General features: G+C 39.2%; 1 protein-coding gene across 1 annotated transcript; it reads left to right on the forward strand.

The window, feature by feature from the left end:
• The first annotated feature begins 15,359 nt into the window (after window positions 1-15,359).
• HDGFL1 (HDGF like 1) lies at window positions 15,360-17,584 on the forward strand. Its single transcript, XM_058432439.1, has 2 exons — window positions 15,360-15,997; window positions 16,040-17,584. Exons 1-2 carry the CDS (start codon window positions 15,437-15,439, stop codon window positions 16,247-16,249), a joined length of 771 nt encoding a protein of 256 aa, XP_058288422.1. The 5' UTR covers window positions 15,360-15,436; the 3' UTR covers window positions 16,250-17,584.
• Window positions 17,585-17,927: the final 343 nt, after the last annotated feature.

Consider the following 17,927-nt stretch of genomic DNA (forward strand, 5'->3'; position numbering starts at 1 on the left):
TAACCCACAATATTTGTGAGATTTTAGCACATTCCTGGTTGACACAGGCAGACTCTTCTCAATCAAAAATAGACTTCTGTCCAGTTCATAACCATTTTTAATGCATTTAAATAACATGACCCAAATAAACGAGAAACTCACTCCATTGCTTATTTCTTCATAAACAATGTACACACTTGAAGATGACTATTCTCAGCTGTTGGAGCAAATTTCAATATAGTTTACTCACAGAGGTTGAAAATAGCATCAACATTCTGGTATATTAAAGGATAATCATCATCAAAAATCATAATATAATGACTGGACACATAAAAATAAAATATAGACCACGCACAATAGCTCCTGCCTGTAATCCTAGCAGTTTGGGAACCCGAGGAAAGAGGATCGTTTGAGATCAGGAGTTCCAGACCAACCTGGACAACATAATGGGACCAGGTTGCTATAAAAGGTTAAAAAAAAAAAAAAAAGCAGGACATGGTGCCATGTGCATGTAGTCTCAGCTACATGGGAGGCTGAGACAGGAGGATCGCTGGAGCCAGGAGGTCGAGGCTGCAGTAAGCTATGATTATGCCACAGCACTCCAGCCTGTGTGACAGAGTAAGACCTTGTCTCTATATTTTTTTAAAAGAATATGGATGGATGAATATATACCTAGACAAAGTTAGGTATTTATACATTTTTATGTCGTTTATTATTTTAAATATAAGAGGATTCTCATCCAGGGATTCTCATTTAGCATATTTACTGATTACCTCCCAACATGGCAAAAGTTGAACTTAATGTTAATCTCTGTTCTCTCCTTAAAGTACATTAAAACGACATTAAAAAAGATAAAAGAAGCACAAATACCTAAGGAAAAATAGAACCAAAGGAGACATCAGAAAACTAAATAGAAATTAGAAGCCTGGGGAAATAGACATGTACTAGCTGATTTATGGAACAGAAAAGCTAGCTAAGCCTGCAGAAGGGATGCAAGGGAGGAAAGGAGGCCCAGAATAAAGTTGGTATTGCAGCAGAATCCCAGGCACGCTTAGGGATTAGATGCAGCTCCTACAGCTGAAGGTGGGAGTCAGGGCTGCAACCAGGGAGAAAGATAAAAGGCTGAAATAAAAAAGCCTTTCGACCCCCAGATGATCTGTCTAGAATTATGAGTCCAGTGACCATCCTTCCTCTACTCCAGCAGATGCCTGGACATTTGCAATGGACCAAGTTGACCTAGGTGGGCTCTGGATTTAGAGCCATCAGGCACAAGCAAAGGCAGGAGTGAGAATGTGAGTCATCTTTCTGAAAGAGGAGGACTAAAGAGATGGACATCTACAAACTCATTTCCAGCTCCCTGCTTCTGCTCAGTGTCTCCATTAGGCAAGTCTCAATAAACCCATTTTCAGGCCTCATCATTTCATAATTTCCCTTCCAGATGGGTGATATCTTTCCTGGAAAACTGACCAGTCCCAGAGAAGAAACCCACAGATACTGTCATTTAAAAATCCCCCAATAAAATGTTCTAGTCCTCAGAAGGTTACCCTACAGTGAGAACTCCACTGGACAGGGCTCACTCCCCGTCTAAGACTTTCTAGGCATCATTTTAGTATCTTATTCTAAAACAAGGATGAACAATCATCACCACCAGACAGGCAAGGGAAAGATAGATTCCAACTTGAAAGACAGAGAGCAAAATAAACAGAAAATGAAATATACTCGAAATCAACACACAGCTGAGAGGAGAAGAAAATTTCAAAATAACTGTTTTTAATATTTTTAGAGAAGAAAGAACATATATTACATCCATAAAAAAAAGAATCAAACACTACATAGAGGAGTCAGAGAATCAAAGAGAACTATTGAATACAGGAAAAAAAATCCGATAGAAGGTCTGAGAGAAGTTAGAGGTTATCAACCCAAAAAGTAGAACAAAGATATGCTCTTTCCTGCACACTCTTCCCCTGTCTTGCAAGGGCTGGAAACTTGGGCCTGCTTTAGGAAGTCCTTGCCAGCCAAACTCTGGATTAGATTCAACAGCAGGAGACATTTGCCCGTGATCTGGCAGGCTGCTGAGACCTGTATTATTATAAGGGCTAATAAGTTTTTGGGTTTGGATTGAGACTTCACAGTGGCCTTTGAATGTCTCACCGAAAGTCTCCCACCGCAGGTCTGGAAAGAGCTGCAGCTCCTCAGGCTTCTAGATTCCCTGAAATCTAGTAGAGGAATTCACTAGATTGTTGTCATTCCTCTAGCCCTCTTTATGATGTTTAAACACCTAATTTCTGCATTAAATCACTCTCTACTCATAGTACCTCGAGTAGTTTTCATATCCCAAAGAAGTTTTCACATAGGAGGTAAACAAGAAGAATTTTCATTAGAGCACTTGTGTGTGTTGTGTGTGTGTGCCTGCATGTGTGTGTTAGTGGAGAATTGGAGGCAATCCAAGTGTTTGTCACTAGAGGAATTAAGTAAAACATTGCTTGTGTAGTGTGATACATGTATCAGCTGGAAACACACTATACCTATATACTCAGATATATTATGAAGATGTAGTATTTAGCGAAAACAAAAGAGGAAATGAGATTGATAGTACACTACCTTTAAGTAAAGGAAAGCATGAAGACAGACAAGACAATACTGCGCATTTTACAAGGAAGCTGTAGCATAGTTCATTGTAATGGTGTATGAATAAGAGAGAAGCAGATGGGAGTTAGGACCAAGTGTGAATGCTGCTCCTTGTGCAGCCCAATAATAATGACACAATCAACCGAGGGCTAAAATTCCCCTCACCTTCAGTCTCTTTCCCTCTCACGCTTCCACACCCTGTCCCCCTGCCCCTGCCGCCCACTACTGCAACACACACACGCGATGAACTGAAATTTGGCATCCACTTTGGAACTGTTGTCTACTGATGGTTGAGTCCAGGGTTGATCTGAGACCATGGCAGTGCCCGTGGCAGTGAGAATCAAAAGGAAAGATTAGATAAGAATATTTTTAGCTGTAAGCTCATTGAAGACAGGGATTTTATTTAATTAATCATTGTCATTCCTGTGCCTATAGGTGCTCAATAAATTTATATGTAACTGAACTCAACAAAAATTAACCTACATTCTACCACAGTTTAGGTACCAGGAGCAAAGTTCCATAAATTGAAGTAAATCGTAAACATTCTCAGGTCTCTCTTTTTAGCACTACTGCATCAATAGGGGATAGTGAGCAGTGAAAAGCCAGCTTTTCAGGTGCTTTAATTTCCACAATGATAGTGTCAAGTGCAGGGACATAAAGTTGGCCATTGGCTTGCTTCCTGAGCTCTGGCTTCTACATGGCTACCTGGAGAAAGGCTTAATGGGTGGGGTGAGGTGGGCAGAGTCAGAACTCTGAGCAATGTTTCAAATCTGCAGCAGCCAGATCTGGAATGAGAGGACTCAGTCAATGATCACTCAAGAAACAGAGTTATTTTTCATGGACTTTAAATAATCTTAATATTAGAATGACCCAGAACTTTAGGTAATTAGGGAATTCCTCTGATTATTTAGGAAAATCGAGTCACTGCACAGAAGGTGTCTCTGTAAAACTAGTGTTCAATAAAATAAGTTGCCAATTATAATAAAGGTCAAGAAATATAGTGTATATATAGTTACATTTACACTTGTATACTCTCTCTCTCTTGCATACACAAACACACACACACACACACACACACACACACGTAATTCATGGACTTGACCCAGAGAACATTTGCTCTTACAAACAGCTTTATTGCTTAATTTGTAATTAGGTCCTGTTTGCCCATGTGTGTGGCATTAACATAAATTGATAGAGAGAAGCACCACGTGCATTCAATTAAAAGAGCTTTAAAGCGAGGTATCATGTTTTACACTTAGTTGCATTTTCAAAATATATTTAACAGGTTTATTCCAATGTCAGAGTTGCAATAAATAGAAGTCAAGCTGACTTAAAACAGACATGTCTTGTGGGTTAATCCTGTCTCCTGATTTCCAACACCTACTTTGAAGCTATTCAGTCACCCATTTGCAGACCCTGCCAAAACCTGTGTCAGAAGCCTGCCGTTGCTCTTGTCCATGAAGTACAAGAGCTATAATGTTTTTCTTCAGTTTGAGATTTTATTAGTCTGAGTCAAGCTAAACATTAGAACTAACAAGGCACAGGCGCAATTATCTCCACTGTTATTTCTGTAAAATGGCTGAATGGACTAAGGTGCAGTGTGAGTCGGAGAAACTTAAGCAGAGGCATTAAGTAAACTGTGGGCCTAGTTATGAATGTCTTGCCTTTTGTCACTATTCACTTGCTGGCTCTTGGCATGTATGATGAACCCCTAGGAAGTGCCCTGAGTAGCAGGAATCAGAGATAATGTTAGAGCATTATGCAGTGCAATTATTTTTAGACTTTTCCAAAGCTATGAAAAGTTTATGAAGTAGCTTAAAGCTGCAAACTCAGGCACAGAGGGAAGGTAAAATACACTTAGATTAGATACTGAAGATCTGTGAGTAATGAGTCAATACTGATCCAATTAGCTGTTACTAATACTTTCCTCAAAGAATATTCCTTTAAATTCAATATACACAACTTGCAGTCTTAATATTTCTTAGAGGACACAGACATACATACATTTTCACCTTTTCCACGAGCTTCAAATTTGAGTGATTCCTCAGACAAACATTTACTTAAGATTGCTAGGAAGGAGCAGTCTCATTTAATTATTTTCTCTCAATATTGCCACTTAATTATGCACTAGGAGCACTATAATTTAGCATACCATGGACTGAATGTTTATGCCCTCTTAAATCCATATGTTGAAATCCAATCCCCAATATGATGACATTTGGAGGTAGGGACATTGGGGAGATGTTATTTGGAGGTGGGGGCTTGGTAGGTAAATGGGATTATTACCCTTATAAAAAGGTCCCCCGTGGGCTCCCTTGCCATGTGAAAATGTGCAGACACAGTGGGAAGACAGAAGTCTATGGAGTGAGCTCTCACCAGACACCAAAATCTGCTAGTGCCTCAATCTTGGACTTCCCAGCCTTCAGAACTGTGAGGAATACATTTTTGTTGTTTGTAAGACACCCAGATTATGGTATTTTGTTACAGCTACCCAAATGATTGACATCCCGTCACTGTAGCCCTCAAAAACCACTGATGATAGGTACATACACTACATCTTCAAGGCACACAGTAAAGTGAATCTGTAAAGAAGTTAGCAGATTAATTATTACTAATAAAATGCAAAAAGTCATTGTCTTCAATCTTAAACATTCTTTAAGAAAAATATCAATTGCTGACACATCTAAAGTCTCCCTGATTATTTTTGTGTAAATATGTGCCTGTTTTTGTGTTTCCGATGATCTGTTTTGTTTTCTCTAATTATTTTATGCATAGAATCTTTGTCCTTAACTTGCAAACTGACAAGGAAAGGGGTATGCATGACATTTTATAACTACCGACTGCCTAATTAAGATGTTGTAAATTCATGCTTTGCAACATTCTCTTTCTGATCCAACACATAGCAAAAGCAGATGAAATATAAAATATACAATTAAATAACTTAGAAGTCGTAATGTATTGATAAGCTAGAATGGAATGAAATACAAAATGTTAAGAGAAACTAATACTGCAAGGTCTGTTGGTATCAGAGCTTGGAATCAAGCAGAGATCACAAAGTGTTCTGGATTCTATAGGATAGAAAGAAATAAGGTCCCTCACATGCAGAGGGGAACTAGAGTTGGCCTCACTGCTGGTCTCATGTTGGACCAGTGTGGAACTTTCTGACACTGAAGAGGAGGCTGAAAAAGCCCTGATTTACTAATTTTGGGTGGTACAACATTTACAGTGCTACCTTTTATAGAGGTACAAAGAAGCAGGCAATCTTGCAGCCAGGGAACCTTGAGCCAAGCTACCAGTTGGCAGCAGGAAATGAAATGATAGATTAAATTAAAAGGAGAGAAAAATATCAATAGTAGTTTTAAAATAAATACGTTTAGAAAATCTGAAAGGGTAAAAAATGAATAAATCCATAAAAGAAACAAGAAATTATGAACTAAAGCAGATATAAATGAAATAATAAAAGGTAGATATAAAAATAGAAATTCTTAAAGTGAAAAGTATTGTTATTGAAATAATAAATGGGACAACCTCTAAGACAGAAAGAATAAATAAATAGGAATATAGTTTTGAGAAATTCTACAGTATATAGCAGTATATAGAGAGGGTTAAAACATGAATTATAGATTGGGATAATTTAATATACATACATAAGTGTTCTAAAAGGAGACAATTGAGTAAATATCTAGATATACTGCAGTGTGTTAAGAATAAAGAAAAGCTTGATAATTGGAAAACTGAAAGACATAATACTAGAAAAGGAATAACTGTTGCACTGAGAATAGACTTCTCAGCAGCAACAACGGATGCTAGAAGACAGTGGAATAATTCCTTCACATGCTTAAAACAACACATTTTGAATATATGTTATATATTCAGCTAATATATTATTTAAGAGTGAAGTTAGAATAAATACATTTTTAGCCACATAAGGCTAAGTGAATTCCACTACTCCATAATTTCTTTTGTCTTCCTTTTTTTTTTTTTTTTTGAGATGGAGTCTCGCTTTGTCACCCAGGCTGGAGTGCAGTGGCACAATCTCAGCTCACTGCAACCTCCACTTCCTGGATTCAAGCAATTCTCCTGTCTCAGCCTCCGGAGTAGCTGGGATTACAGGCATGCGCCACCATGCCTGGCTACTTTTTGTATTTTTAGTAGAGACGGGGTTTCACCACGTTGGCCAGGCTGGTCTTGAACCCCAACCTCAGGTTATCCGCCTGCCTCAGCCTCCCAAAGTGCTGGGATTATAGGCGTAAGCCACCACGCCCAGCCGTCCATAATTTCACGAAGACAGTTACTGATATATTTCCTTCATCAAAAGTAAAGGAAGGGTATGTAAGAAATAATAATAAATTGATGATAAAATTGTGAATAAATTTAATAAACTAATTATAAAAAATAAATGTTATATAATATAAAAGAGAAAAAATAAAATTTTAGACAAAGAGTGTAGTGTTGGGATTATTTTATAAAAGCTAAAGTCTTTAGAGTTAGCTAGAAAAATTTATAGTTAAGTGTGTATGTTAAAGAATATAATTGCTAAAGGAAGAAAGTTATACCCTTCAAACTAATAAAGGAAAAACACAAATAATAATAATGCAACAATGCTAACAATGATGAAAGAAATTTGATCAATACACAAGAAGATAGGAAAGCAAGGAGAAAAAAAATCCTACAAAGTTACGGTGAACCAAAACAAAAAATGAGATGGTAGACACTGAATTTATCACAAAATGTTATTAAAAAGACTAAATTCTCCTGATAAGAGATTATACCGAAAGCAATCTTCCTATGTATTGGTTTCGGATATGTAACTTTTAAAAATGACATTAGAAAGTTAAAATTAAGGATCCATAGCACTCAAATACTAATCACAAAAAGCTGCTAAAGCACATTAATACCAGACAAGGTAGAATTTAAGGCAAAAACATTTGCTGAGACAATTATTTCATTCTAATAAAATGAAGAATCTAAAGGGAGTAGAATACAATAATAAAAACTATGTATTTGCTTAGCAATATAGCCTTGAAATGCATAAAACAGAAACAAACATGATTCAAAGGAAATTGAAAAATCCACATATATTATGGATTTTGCTAAAATCTTAACATTTATATCAGAAATAGGTAAAGCAGATTAAAAATCAGCAGGCATACAGAAGTATCTAACAAAATAATAAGCTTTTTGATTTTTATTGATTCTATAAAGTTGAAAATAATATGAATGAATTAGAAAACAGATCACATAGCAGATCATCAATAATGTTTTTAAAAAATAAAGAACTGACATAACCCAGACCACTTGGTATGACGACTGGTTAAAATATTCTATACTCATGATGTCTCTCCCACAGCACTTAAGTCTCTATCAAGCACATAAGCACTCACATGTTAATGTATAACCTGAAGTGGTGTCCTAAAGAATGCATTATATTCTAGATTTCATTCAATTTTTGCTGTTTGCTACACACATAGCCAAAAACTTCTTGTCAATTTATAGCAGTCTTACAAGGCAAATTGAAGAAAAAAACGAGAAAACTGAACAAAGCCAAATTAGTCTGGCACAATATTGAAAAGCCATATGCTTTTATTCTTTCAGTTTTTTTCAGTTTTATTGAAAATGTGAGAGGCAACTAAAATTAGTAAAGATAAAATAACTAAATTTACTATTTCAAATTTATAATTGACCAAAGCATTATCATTATTAATATCAAATTGTTTAATATGTAAGCAGTTTTTATTTATCTGTTCAATAAAAACTTTTATTGATTTTGTTGTTACTGAAAGGGAAAAAAGCATGGTCAGCTATCATGAAACCAGATGGTGGCTGGTAAAAAAATCTCAGAATATATATCACTTTATGAACTTAAAAAAATTATCTTACATGGTTAGAGATTACAGTTATAAATAGCCTAGGAGAAAAAGAAAGGCTGATCTTTTTTTTTTTTTTTTTTTTTTGAGATGGAGTCTCTCTCTGTCGCCCAGGCTGGAGTGCAGTGGCGCGATCTCGGCTCACTGCAAGCTCCGCCTCCCGGGTTCACGCCATTCTCCTGCCTCAGCCTCTCCGAGTAGCTGGGACTACAGGCGCCCGCCAACACGCCCGGCTAATTTTTTTGTATTTTTAGTAGAGACGGGGTTTCACCGTGGTCTCCATCTCCTGACCTTGTGATCCGCCCGCCTCGGCCTCCCAAAGTGCTGGGATTACAAGCGTGAGCCACCGCGCCCGGCCCAGGCTGATCATTTTTAAATGAATTTGACATTTTATCTACAATGTTTACATTGGAGAGATTTCATGTCTACATCAACATTGTTTGATGTGTGGTTAACATCATTTTTGCCTTTATAAATCCTATGCCAATCATATATCGTCAGTTTCATTATTGTTCTACTTGGTACTTTTTATTCTAAGACACAGAGGCTCACTCACACATCTTAAAATAAAAGGTTTTTAATGTAAAGATGTATGTATACTGAACTCAAATTGTAACTGAAAAAACTTTGGAAACGAAAGCTGCTCTAGGGATTGACAGTTTTCTCCTCTCTTTTGTGATCCTTATAGTAATTTACAGCTCCTGACAGTTCTACTTTTTTTGTATCTGCTTCACTCTTCTCTCTTCATTCTTCCCTCAACCAGCTTCTCTGGTTGGCTGTATTTCTTCAGTGAATTATGCTTATAATGAATAAGTTGGCAGGGCAAAAAAAATGGCGGGAGCAAAGGCAAAGGCAGTATAGCAAAGGGTTTCAAGAATTAATTGGGAAAGTAGATATAAAATGCTTGTATAAGTTTGCAACATATAATACATGCTTAATAAGTGATAGTCAAAAATTATCAGCTCTATTGTAATTTTAGTCATTATGATATATTGTCATTAAGGTTAGACTTTGAGAAGCAGGAACAGAGTATGGGTTATGTCTGATTGTTGAACAGCAAAGACTATAAGACTATATCCAAAATGTTTTATTTCAGTATTTCAGTTTTACAAGCATCAGACATACTACATTTTTTCTAAGAAAGAAGTTTTTTCACCATGAAGAGTGACCAAAATGAGAAGTGGTTACAATATTTGTTCAGAAAGTCACTGTTTGTGTTATTTAGAAAATCTTATTAAGGGACTTAAAACTGTGTGTTCATCATTGGTTCATTTGAAAAATGAACAAACTCTAAAAGAGAGAGGCATTGGTTGTTGAGGATTTCACTGAGCTCAATGCTGATTTAGCACAGTTATTTTAAATTTCTACTTCTCTGATTTACTTAGTTTCTAGTCTATTACATATGAGTTTTTGAATTTATATAAAAGTACTAAACTTCCTAAAGTATTTATTTCAACAAATAATATACATGCTACCTACTATACAACAATCCTAAACTATTTTGAAAGCTACAAACAGCCTTTCCCTCACAATGTTTGACAAGAGAAAGCCATTTACCTTCAATAAACTTTTGGTAAAGACAGAAGGATAACTAGCAACTCAATGCCTATATCCTTAAGCCAAAGTTACTTAAAAATTTAAGAGATTTCCAATAATAAAATAGAAAAAAATTATTAGTAAAAATTATCTTCAAAATATCATTTTCAGTAATTCAAAATTAGACATTTTAGTTAAAAATTCCCACCTTTTCATTATCATGCACACTGTTGATGATTTCTTTAAATGGAAATAGTAGAAATTACTTATTTCTGAAGTTTAATAATTTGGTAATTATTTCGAAAGCTAGAAAACTATTGGAAGAGTAAGAGACAATTGAGAAAATTGAGTTTTTGAGGTTATATCCTCAAAAACTTGAACATGGCTTTCTAAAAGCTTTGATCATTTTAAGCATTTACATGACAACTTAATGTAATGGCAAGCAATACAAAATTGAAATTGCAAAACTGAGTTTCATACTTCCTTGTAAACATGACTTTGTTGACCTTGGGTCTTTCAAACTGTGCTTTTAATGCAACAACACAGCCCCTCCAAAAAGTAAGAAAAAAGTATATGCCTATTATAAAATTAGAGAAACAAGCTAAATTCTGAACCAAAAACAATTTGTAGAAAGCAACAACAGCAAAAATAGTAACAACAAAAATATATATCACGTAATGAAAAAAATAAACTACTTTAAGAAAATAGAGCAAGTACTGGCTATTTTAAGAGCTAATAGTAATCGAGCACTTGATAGTCGCAAGCATCACGTTTAACGCCCACTGTCCTGTTTATTTCAAATAGCCTTTCTCTCAAATGGGTCCTAGAATTAGCCACATGTTAAATTTAAGGAACATGATTTCATATAAGTGCATAAATTACATATGCTATATATTTTATCCAGTCTCTTTATTCGAATTGCAAGCATTTTCCAAGTCACTAAATTTTACTTTAAAAACCTTACAGAGTATGGCCATCTAATCAGGTAATTATTATGTAAATAGATGTTATCTGCATCTAATCCCCAATTATTGAATACTCACCAGCATTGATAACTATTATTTGTTTAAACTTTGCTACTTATATAAATAACTCATACATTTTCATGTAGGAGGGCTTGAATAAATATCATCATGCAAAATTAGCAAAGTATTCATATTATTTAAACGCACTTTATGTAAATTTTTTCCCAAAGAGTAAGTTTCAGAATCTTTAAGCCCTCAAATAAGAATAATGAAATAGAATTATTCATTACCAGCCACTTTTCTTAATCTTGGAGTGCTGATTTTCCTTTCATGGCCAATAAAACAGAAGTTTTGCAAACAATTCCAATCTCTCCAAAGGCCCCCTTCCTACACACCAACCAAACCAAGTCATCACATTCATGGTTGGCCAAGGGGGGCCCAATTGCACACATATACCACCTGGAAAATCTGCACTCTCATATCTCCCTCCTCAAAGTCCATTATCAAAGGCAAGTACAGATTTTACTCACTTCAAATTGATGATGATAATATGTACCCACAAAAATTAAAATTAAATGAAAAATATTTAAAAATTGATGATGATATAGCTCCTTGGGAACATCCTTTAAATTCCTCTTTGGCTCCTAGAACATCCTCATTGATACTGAATTTATTTCCACTCTGAGCAGTTGCCTGTATTGCAGAAATCCCTGAGGCTTTAAAGGCTAGGCTAAGTAGACATGGATGAAACGTAGAAGTGACAAAATATAGAGGTAGCAGACATCCTGTGACTTTTTAAAAAAGAACAGTGGGGGAGTTTCTACCCATGGTGGAGGGGAGGACTTACTCTGTACAATTATGTCTCCTAGAACATTTTAAAAAGAAAAGCCTTGATCTCAAATACCAACCATGTATAAACATTCTATTGCATAAACCCAGATGCAGTTAATATTTTTAATGAAGACAAAAGCACACAGAAAACAATTACATTTCTCTTAAATTATAGTTTACACCAAACTAATTGAATTTAAAAGTAACTAAAAAAGAAAACATCAATTAGATATCTATTCTCTCTCGTATAATTACGTTGCTTTATTGCCCATGTTTCATAATTGTTGCCAAGCAGCTTTTAAATCCTATCATTAGTTTTCCAGAAAAGGGAAACGAGAAGTGTTATATGTTTTGGACTCTAAGGTGTTGTTTTGATAGGTATGCTGCCGCTGAAATTAGGTCCTCTTGACAAACAGGTGTTCCCGGTACACATGATTTTTAAAACATCCTTACCTGTTAGAACAGTTATACTCATGGAGTTCTAGTTACTGAAAATTAATCATTGCAGTGCCTCATGAGTACTTTGTTTATATACTAGCTAAATCTAAACCAAACCAAGTCATCATGAATGTATCCTCTCTACTCTCCTCACTTTGAGCAAGAGAAACTATAGCTTTAACAACAAGTTGGTTTCAAATGTAAAAGAAGCCAAGATCACTCCACTTAATTGCATCCTCGAGAATGTAGGGATAGAAGAAAGGATGTATCTGTGAAAGTGGTCTCCATGAAACTCCATTTAAATGGTTGCTTCTTCTCAACCTTCCTCCCATTTTCCCTTTTCTAATGGTAGAATAAGCTACCATCAGGTGATAAATTTAATTAGAGAACACTGTTTTACAAGATCATATTTCCAAGTAACAAAAACTTTTATGTCAGTTTCATACAAAAGATGTGCTGCATATATAATTCTGTATATAATATGTAATTCAGCTGGTGGGGACTTTTCTTCGGTGCCCTTATTCATGACTCTCTACTCCTTTGGATATATCTTTTTCCTCATTTAGCCTAATGATAATAATAGCCTAATCCATAATAAAAGTCAACTTCACACTTATTGGCACATCATAGACCTTCATAGCCATCATCTGGGCTTTCATGTCCCTAATCCCATTAATATTTGTAATAATCCTGAAAGAAATTCTGAGTATTAATTTAAATATCTTGAAATCATGTAGCAGAGGTTCACAAAGATTATATTAACTCCTGGCCTTACAAAGCTGGCAAACAAGCGAGAAATGCCAGAATTGTTTTTATTCTATCCCCTACTACCCCTTCCGTAGGCCTGCCCTAATAACCACACTCTCATTGATTTCTTCTGGAATTTAAGATTACACAATTTAGCATTTGAAGGCTAGCTTGTACTGTTCTGTAATGAACTCGCCCGGCCTTTATCTCTTAAACGAGATTTTAAGCTCCTCAAAGGTAAACATCTTTTGTGCCAGCCTTTCAGCATCACACTGTATTAGTGGGCAAGGGTGGAGGCACAAGATCTATTTGGGGAACAACACTTCTTTGCTTAATAGAATCTGTGCTGTTCTTTGCAGACCTAGATCCTTCTCTACTAGATCTTTTTGCCTTTGCTTCCTGCTATACTTTTTATCTCAGTTTTCCATAAGTGTTGGTTATTGCTCTAACCCTTAGATCCCCAGTCCTGCCTTCACACCCTCATACTTGTTCACCTGCTGTAGTTCAACCACCCAACTATTGATGTTGGCTTTTTCTAGTGAGGCACCTTTGCCACCTTCAGCTTCAGCAGCTGGCTTTTAGAACCGGTCCTGCCTTCAGATTGAGCTGATGGTACAACTAAGTACCTCTTCTAGACATGCTATCTAGCTAGATTTTTTTTCCTACTTCAGCAACCTTCATACATGATATGTGCATTGGTACAGCATACTTACCTGAAAAAAAAAATGGCCACATATAGCAATATCTCTGCTTACAGAAATTCCAAATTCCTTCCTATTATGGGCTCCATAGCTGCCTATTATTTCCTATTTTCTTCTACAGCCACTAAACATTTCTAGTTTTCTAGCACTTTCCCTGTAAAATTGAGAGGAGGGAACTTGTCAGATTCATCTTTGTAGCAGGATGTTGATTTGTAAACGAAGTGTTGATGCATTGTTGATGTTACTTATTTAATAAAAGTGTAATAGATATTAGCAGGGCAGATAGGCATTCTAAGAAAATGGCTTGACAGAAGAGCTGAAAGAACTTGTTTAGAATTTTAGAATTATCAAAGGGCTTCATGTTCATTTCACCTTGTTAGGGAGAGGATATCTCCTTTTGCCTAGAGCATGTCTCAACCATTCAGAGTTAAAATGGCTGTTCCAGCCCAGCAAATGGGAAACAAATTTGAGTTGTACTGAAATGGGTTAAGGGCTCTAATTCTCGTCTAGTCTGTTGGTTACACTGGGAAGGAACATCTTTCTAGTTATAATAGTCAAGAGTAGTGGTATGATAAATTTGGGTAGGTTTCAGAGTGCTTGCTCACAGCTAGCAAGCAGGATCCAAAAAAGATGTAGAAAGTTATGTAAACAACTGCAGTTGCACTGACACTTTCATTCTTATGTTTAGAAGAGACTTATATCTGAAGAAAATTCTCTTTTTAAAATAGTTTCTCAGCTGAGATTATACTTTTTTAGTCTGTAGCTCACAGGAAGTTCTAGTTACCAAGAGCATGTTCGATATGAGCAGATCTCTACCTAATTCTTATGCATAATGAACCCAATTTTCATCTCTTCTAGAAAGATACTGAAAACATGTGCCATGATCTCAATGTTACAACCATGTAGCCTCATCTTTCACAATACGGTACAATCACCAACAAAGTTTAAACTTTATGTCTGGTATCCAAGGTGAACATTTCCATAGAAAGTAGGAAATATTTAGATGTCTGTTTGCCGTGGTGGTGGCGTTCCTATATACTTTTTGTGACCCTAAAGATATAATAATGTTTGACATTTTTGTTGCCCAGTAATGTGGACTTTAGACATCCTAACCACGCTGCTGACTCTAACCCTTTACCAGACTTTCACGTATTCTTGAGCCTCACTGCAGGCTCCAGTGCTAGTCCCGGAGGAAATCAGAAAAGGGCTGAAACCACTGACACAGCCATCTCTTTAGCTGCTCCTAACGCAGCTGTACAGTTTCCTGTAGTGAGCAGATCGGGGCCTACAGGGACACTGCATGCTTGCACTGGGCTGTTACTAGTTTCATGGAAATACGTACTAATTGTGTCACTGTGTTTTCTTGTCACATTGCCCCCTTTCTAGGCCGCTCTGGCACCGTTTATTTAAACTGTGCAACCATCTGGCCCAGGTGCCGTAGAGATTGATCAGTAGCACAAGGCCACAAGCACAACCGCCACCCGGCCATCCTAGCTATTTCTTCCAGCATCCTAGACATCATGAAGTCCGAGGGTGGGTCCAACGGGCTTCGCGTGTTCGCGAGATAATGCAGTCTTCGCACTGGCATCTTCTTGGAGCCCCGAGCGTTGCCCGCCCATTAGGTGGCGCCGGTCCCCTCGAGCAGGTTGCTCAACAACTCCCGGCCAGCAGCTCCCTTACTGCGCGCGCGCAGACTCCGGCGTCTACTTCCGGTGTGGCCCAGGCGGGGTCCGCAGAACCAGCTATGTCGGCCTACGGCATGCCCAGGTACAAGAGCGGGGACCTGGTGTTTGCCAAGTTGAAGGGCTATGCCCACTGGCCGGCGAGGATAGAGGACATGACCCAGCCCAACCGCTACCAGGTGTTTTTCTTCGGGACCCACGAGACGGCCTTCCTGAGTCCCAAACGCCTGTTCCCGTACAAGGAGTGCAAGGAGAAGTTCGGCAAGCCCAACAAGAGGCGCGGCTTCAGCGAGGGGCTGTGGGAGATCGAGAACAACCCCACGGTCCAGGCCTCCGACAGCCCATTAGCCTCAGAGAAGGGCAGCGGAGACGGACCTTGGCCGGAGCCCGAGGCCGCGGAGGGCGACGAGGACAAGCCGACCCACGCTGATGGCGGCGACGAATTAGGGAAGCCGGTCGACGTCAAGCCCACTGAGGAGGAGAAGGAGAAGGAGAAGGAGAAGGGGCCGCTGAAGAGGAGCGCGGGGGACCCGCCGGAGGACGCCCCCAAACGACCTAAGAAGGCAGCCCCCGACCAAGAGGAGAAGGAGGAGGCGGAGGCGGAGGCGGAGGCGGAGGCGGTGGCGGAGGCGGTGGCGGCGGCGGAGGCGGTGGCGGCGGCGGAGGCGGCGGCGGCGGCGGCGGCCGCTGTCGAAGAGGAGAGTCCGCTCTTCGTGGCGGTGGAGAACGGCAGCGACCCTAGCGACCCCGGCCTGGCCTGCGAGCCGCCTCAGCCAGAGGAGGAGGAGCTCCGGGAGGAAGAAGTCGCCGACGAGGAGGCCTCCCAGGAGTCGCATGCCGAGGCACCGGGCGGCGGAGATCGCGACAGCCTGTAGTTACCAGCGTTTCCAGAAGAGCCCCTGCCCCGGTCCTGCTGCGGCCTGGCCGTTCTTGGGGAATCTGGCCACGGCCTGCAATCTGGGACTGCCTTTCCCTCTCCCCAGCCCGTCCTCCTCCAACCCGCGCTCCTTTGCCCTGCCCGTCCCCTGGATGGCAGGCCACCTGACTCTCACCTCTGCCCCCACGCCTCTGTGATCTGAGTCAGGGCCTCAGTTCCCTCCCTGGGATAAAGTGAGGCCACCATCCCAGCTTCCGGCCCCCTCTTCTCCCCCCATACCCCCTACCCCACCCCACGCCCGCCCGCCCACTCGTTGCCTGGATCCGTTTCCGACTTGGGGTTCAGGCAGGCTGTTTTCACCTCTAGACACCCCTCTCCACCCCTCCTACTTTCCCAGGCATTATGGACCTCTGCTTAGGAATATGGGTAGGAGTGAAAGGCCTGGCAGATAAAGAGCAGAGGGCACTTCCAGGGCTTGGGATGGGCAGTCTTCAAGCTGTGGTAGTTAGCGGGCAGGAGAGCGACATCTTCCTGAGCTCCTGCCCATGCCTGCCATACCTCCCAGCTTCAGACATTCAGGGAAAAGGGGCAGCATGTGGGGAATGCCCCCTCCCCGTCTTCCACAAATCCTTTTGCTGGCCCAGGAAGTTCTGGGAGTTGCCGTTTTTCATCAAAACATTTGGGGGCTTCCAAGTTGTTTGTGAGATCTGAAAACTTGACTTTGCCCAATATCCTGGTTGGGGACCGTGAGAAATATCTGTCCCCGTTTAGATCTCTGGGGCCACTGATGGGATGCCCTGGGAAGATCCTTGGCTGCCGCTTTCTCTCCCCACAGCCTCAAGGACACCCTACGGTCATATATCTCACTCAGGCATAGAAGAAAAGACACATATTTTATAAAATCTTTAATAAAAGGAAGTTCCAAAAAAAATTTTTAAGAACTACCCCTAGGTGTGCCTCAACGCTGGCCCTAGCTTTCCCATTGCTGTTCCATTTCTGAGATAAACTGGAAGGCTCCCTTTCTGTTTGAAGTTTATGACTTGTAGTAAGGCTTTGCTGTTCCTCACGGTGTCATTTTCCATTCAGGTACCATCACCTGGTCCCATCAACAGGTCTAGTATGTAGCCCACTGATACAACAGAGGAAGATGTGTCTTCTCTCACCCTCTTCCTAATGGTCTTTATGCCTTTCTCCAACTATTGTCTCTTTCACCCCTTCCCCTCTCCCTTGGGCTCTGATGAAAAATTGTTGACTGCAGCTTCGGAAGTTTGATCTGAGAACCAACCATAGAATATTTCAGTTCTAGGAAATAAAACCAGTTGATTACAGCAAATTTTCTCAGGCCTGTTCCTTTGGTTTCTAAATAATTGGTTCTTAAATGGAATGCTCCTCTTATTTTTTATACATCTTGTGTTAAAGCTATTATTTATAATATACAGGGACATTTTAGAATCACCCTTGAGAAGCCTTTGTTATCTTAAGGTCTCTGTCCTTCACTTCATCTGTAATAGTCACTACCGCTGATTTGAATAAATGGAAACAAGTTAACTTAGAATGTGTGGATGATGACAAATTGGGACAATGCTTTGCCAAAGAACTGCTTTGTAGAAAAATAGGGTGAAAGGATTGGTCCTTTTTTTTTTCCTGCTTTCCCACGTGTAGTACTACTGTTTCTT

This window comes from Hylobates moloch, unplaced genomic scaffold (assembly GCF_009828535.3).
Source record: "Hylobates moloch isolate HMO894 unplaced genomic scaffold, HMol_V3 SCAFFOLD_20, whole genome shotgun sequence".
Lineage (NCBI taxonomy): Eukaryota > Metazoa > Chordata > Mammalia > Primates > Hylobatidae > Hylobates > Hylobates moloch.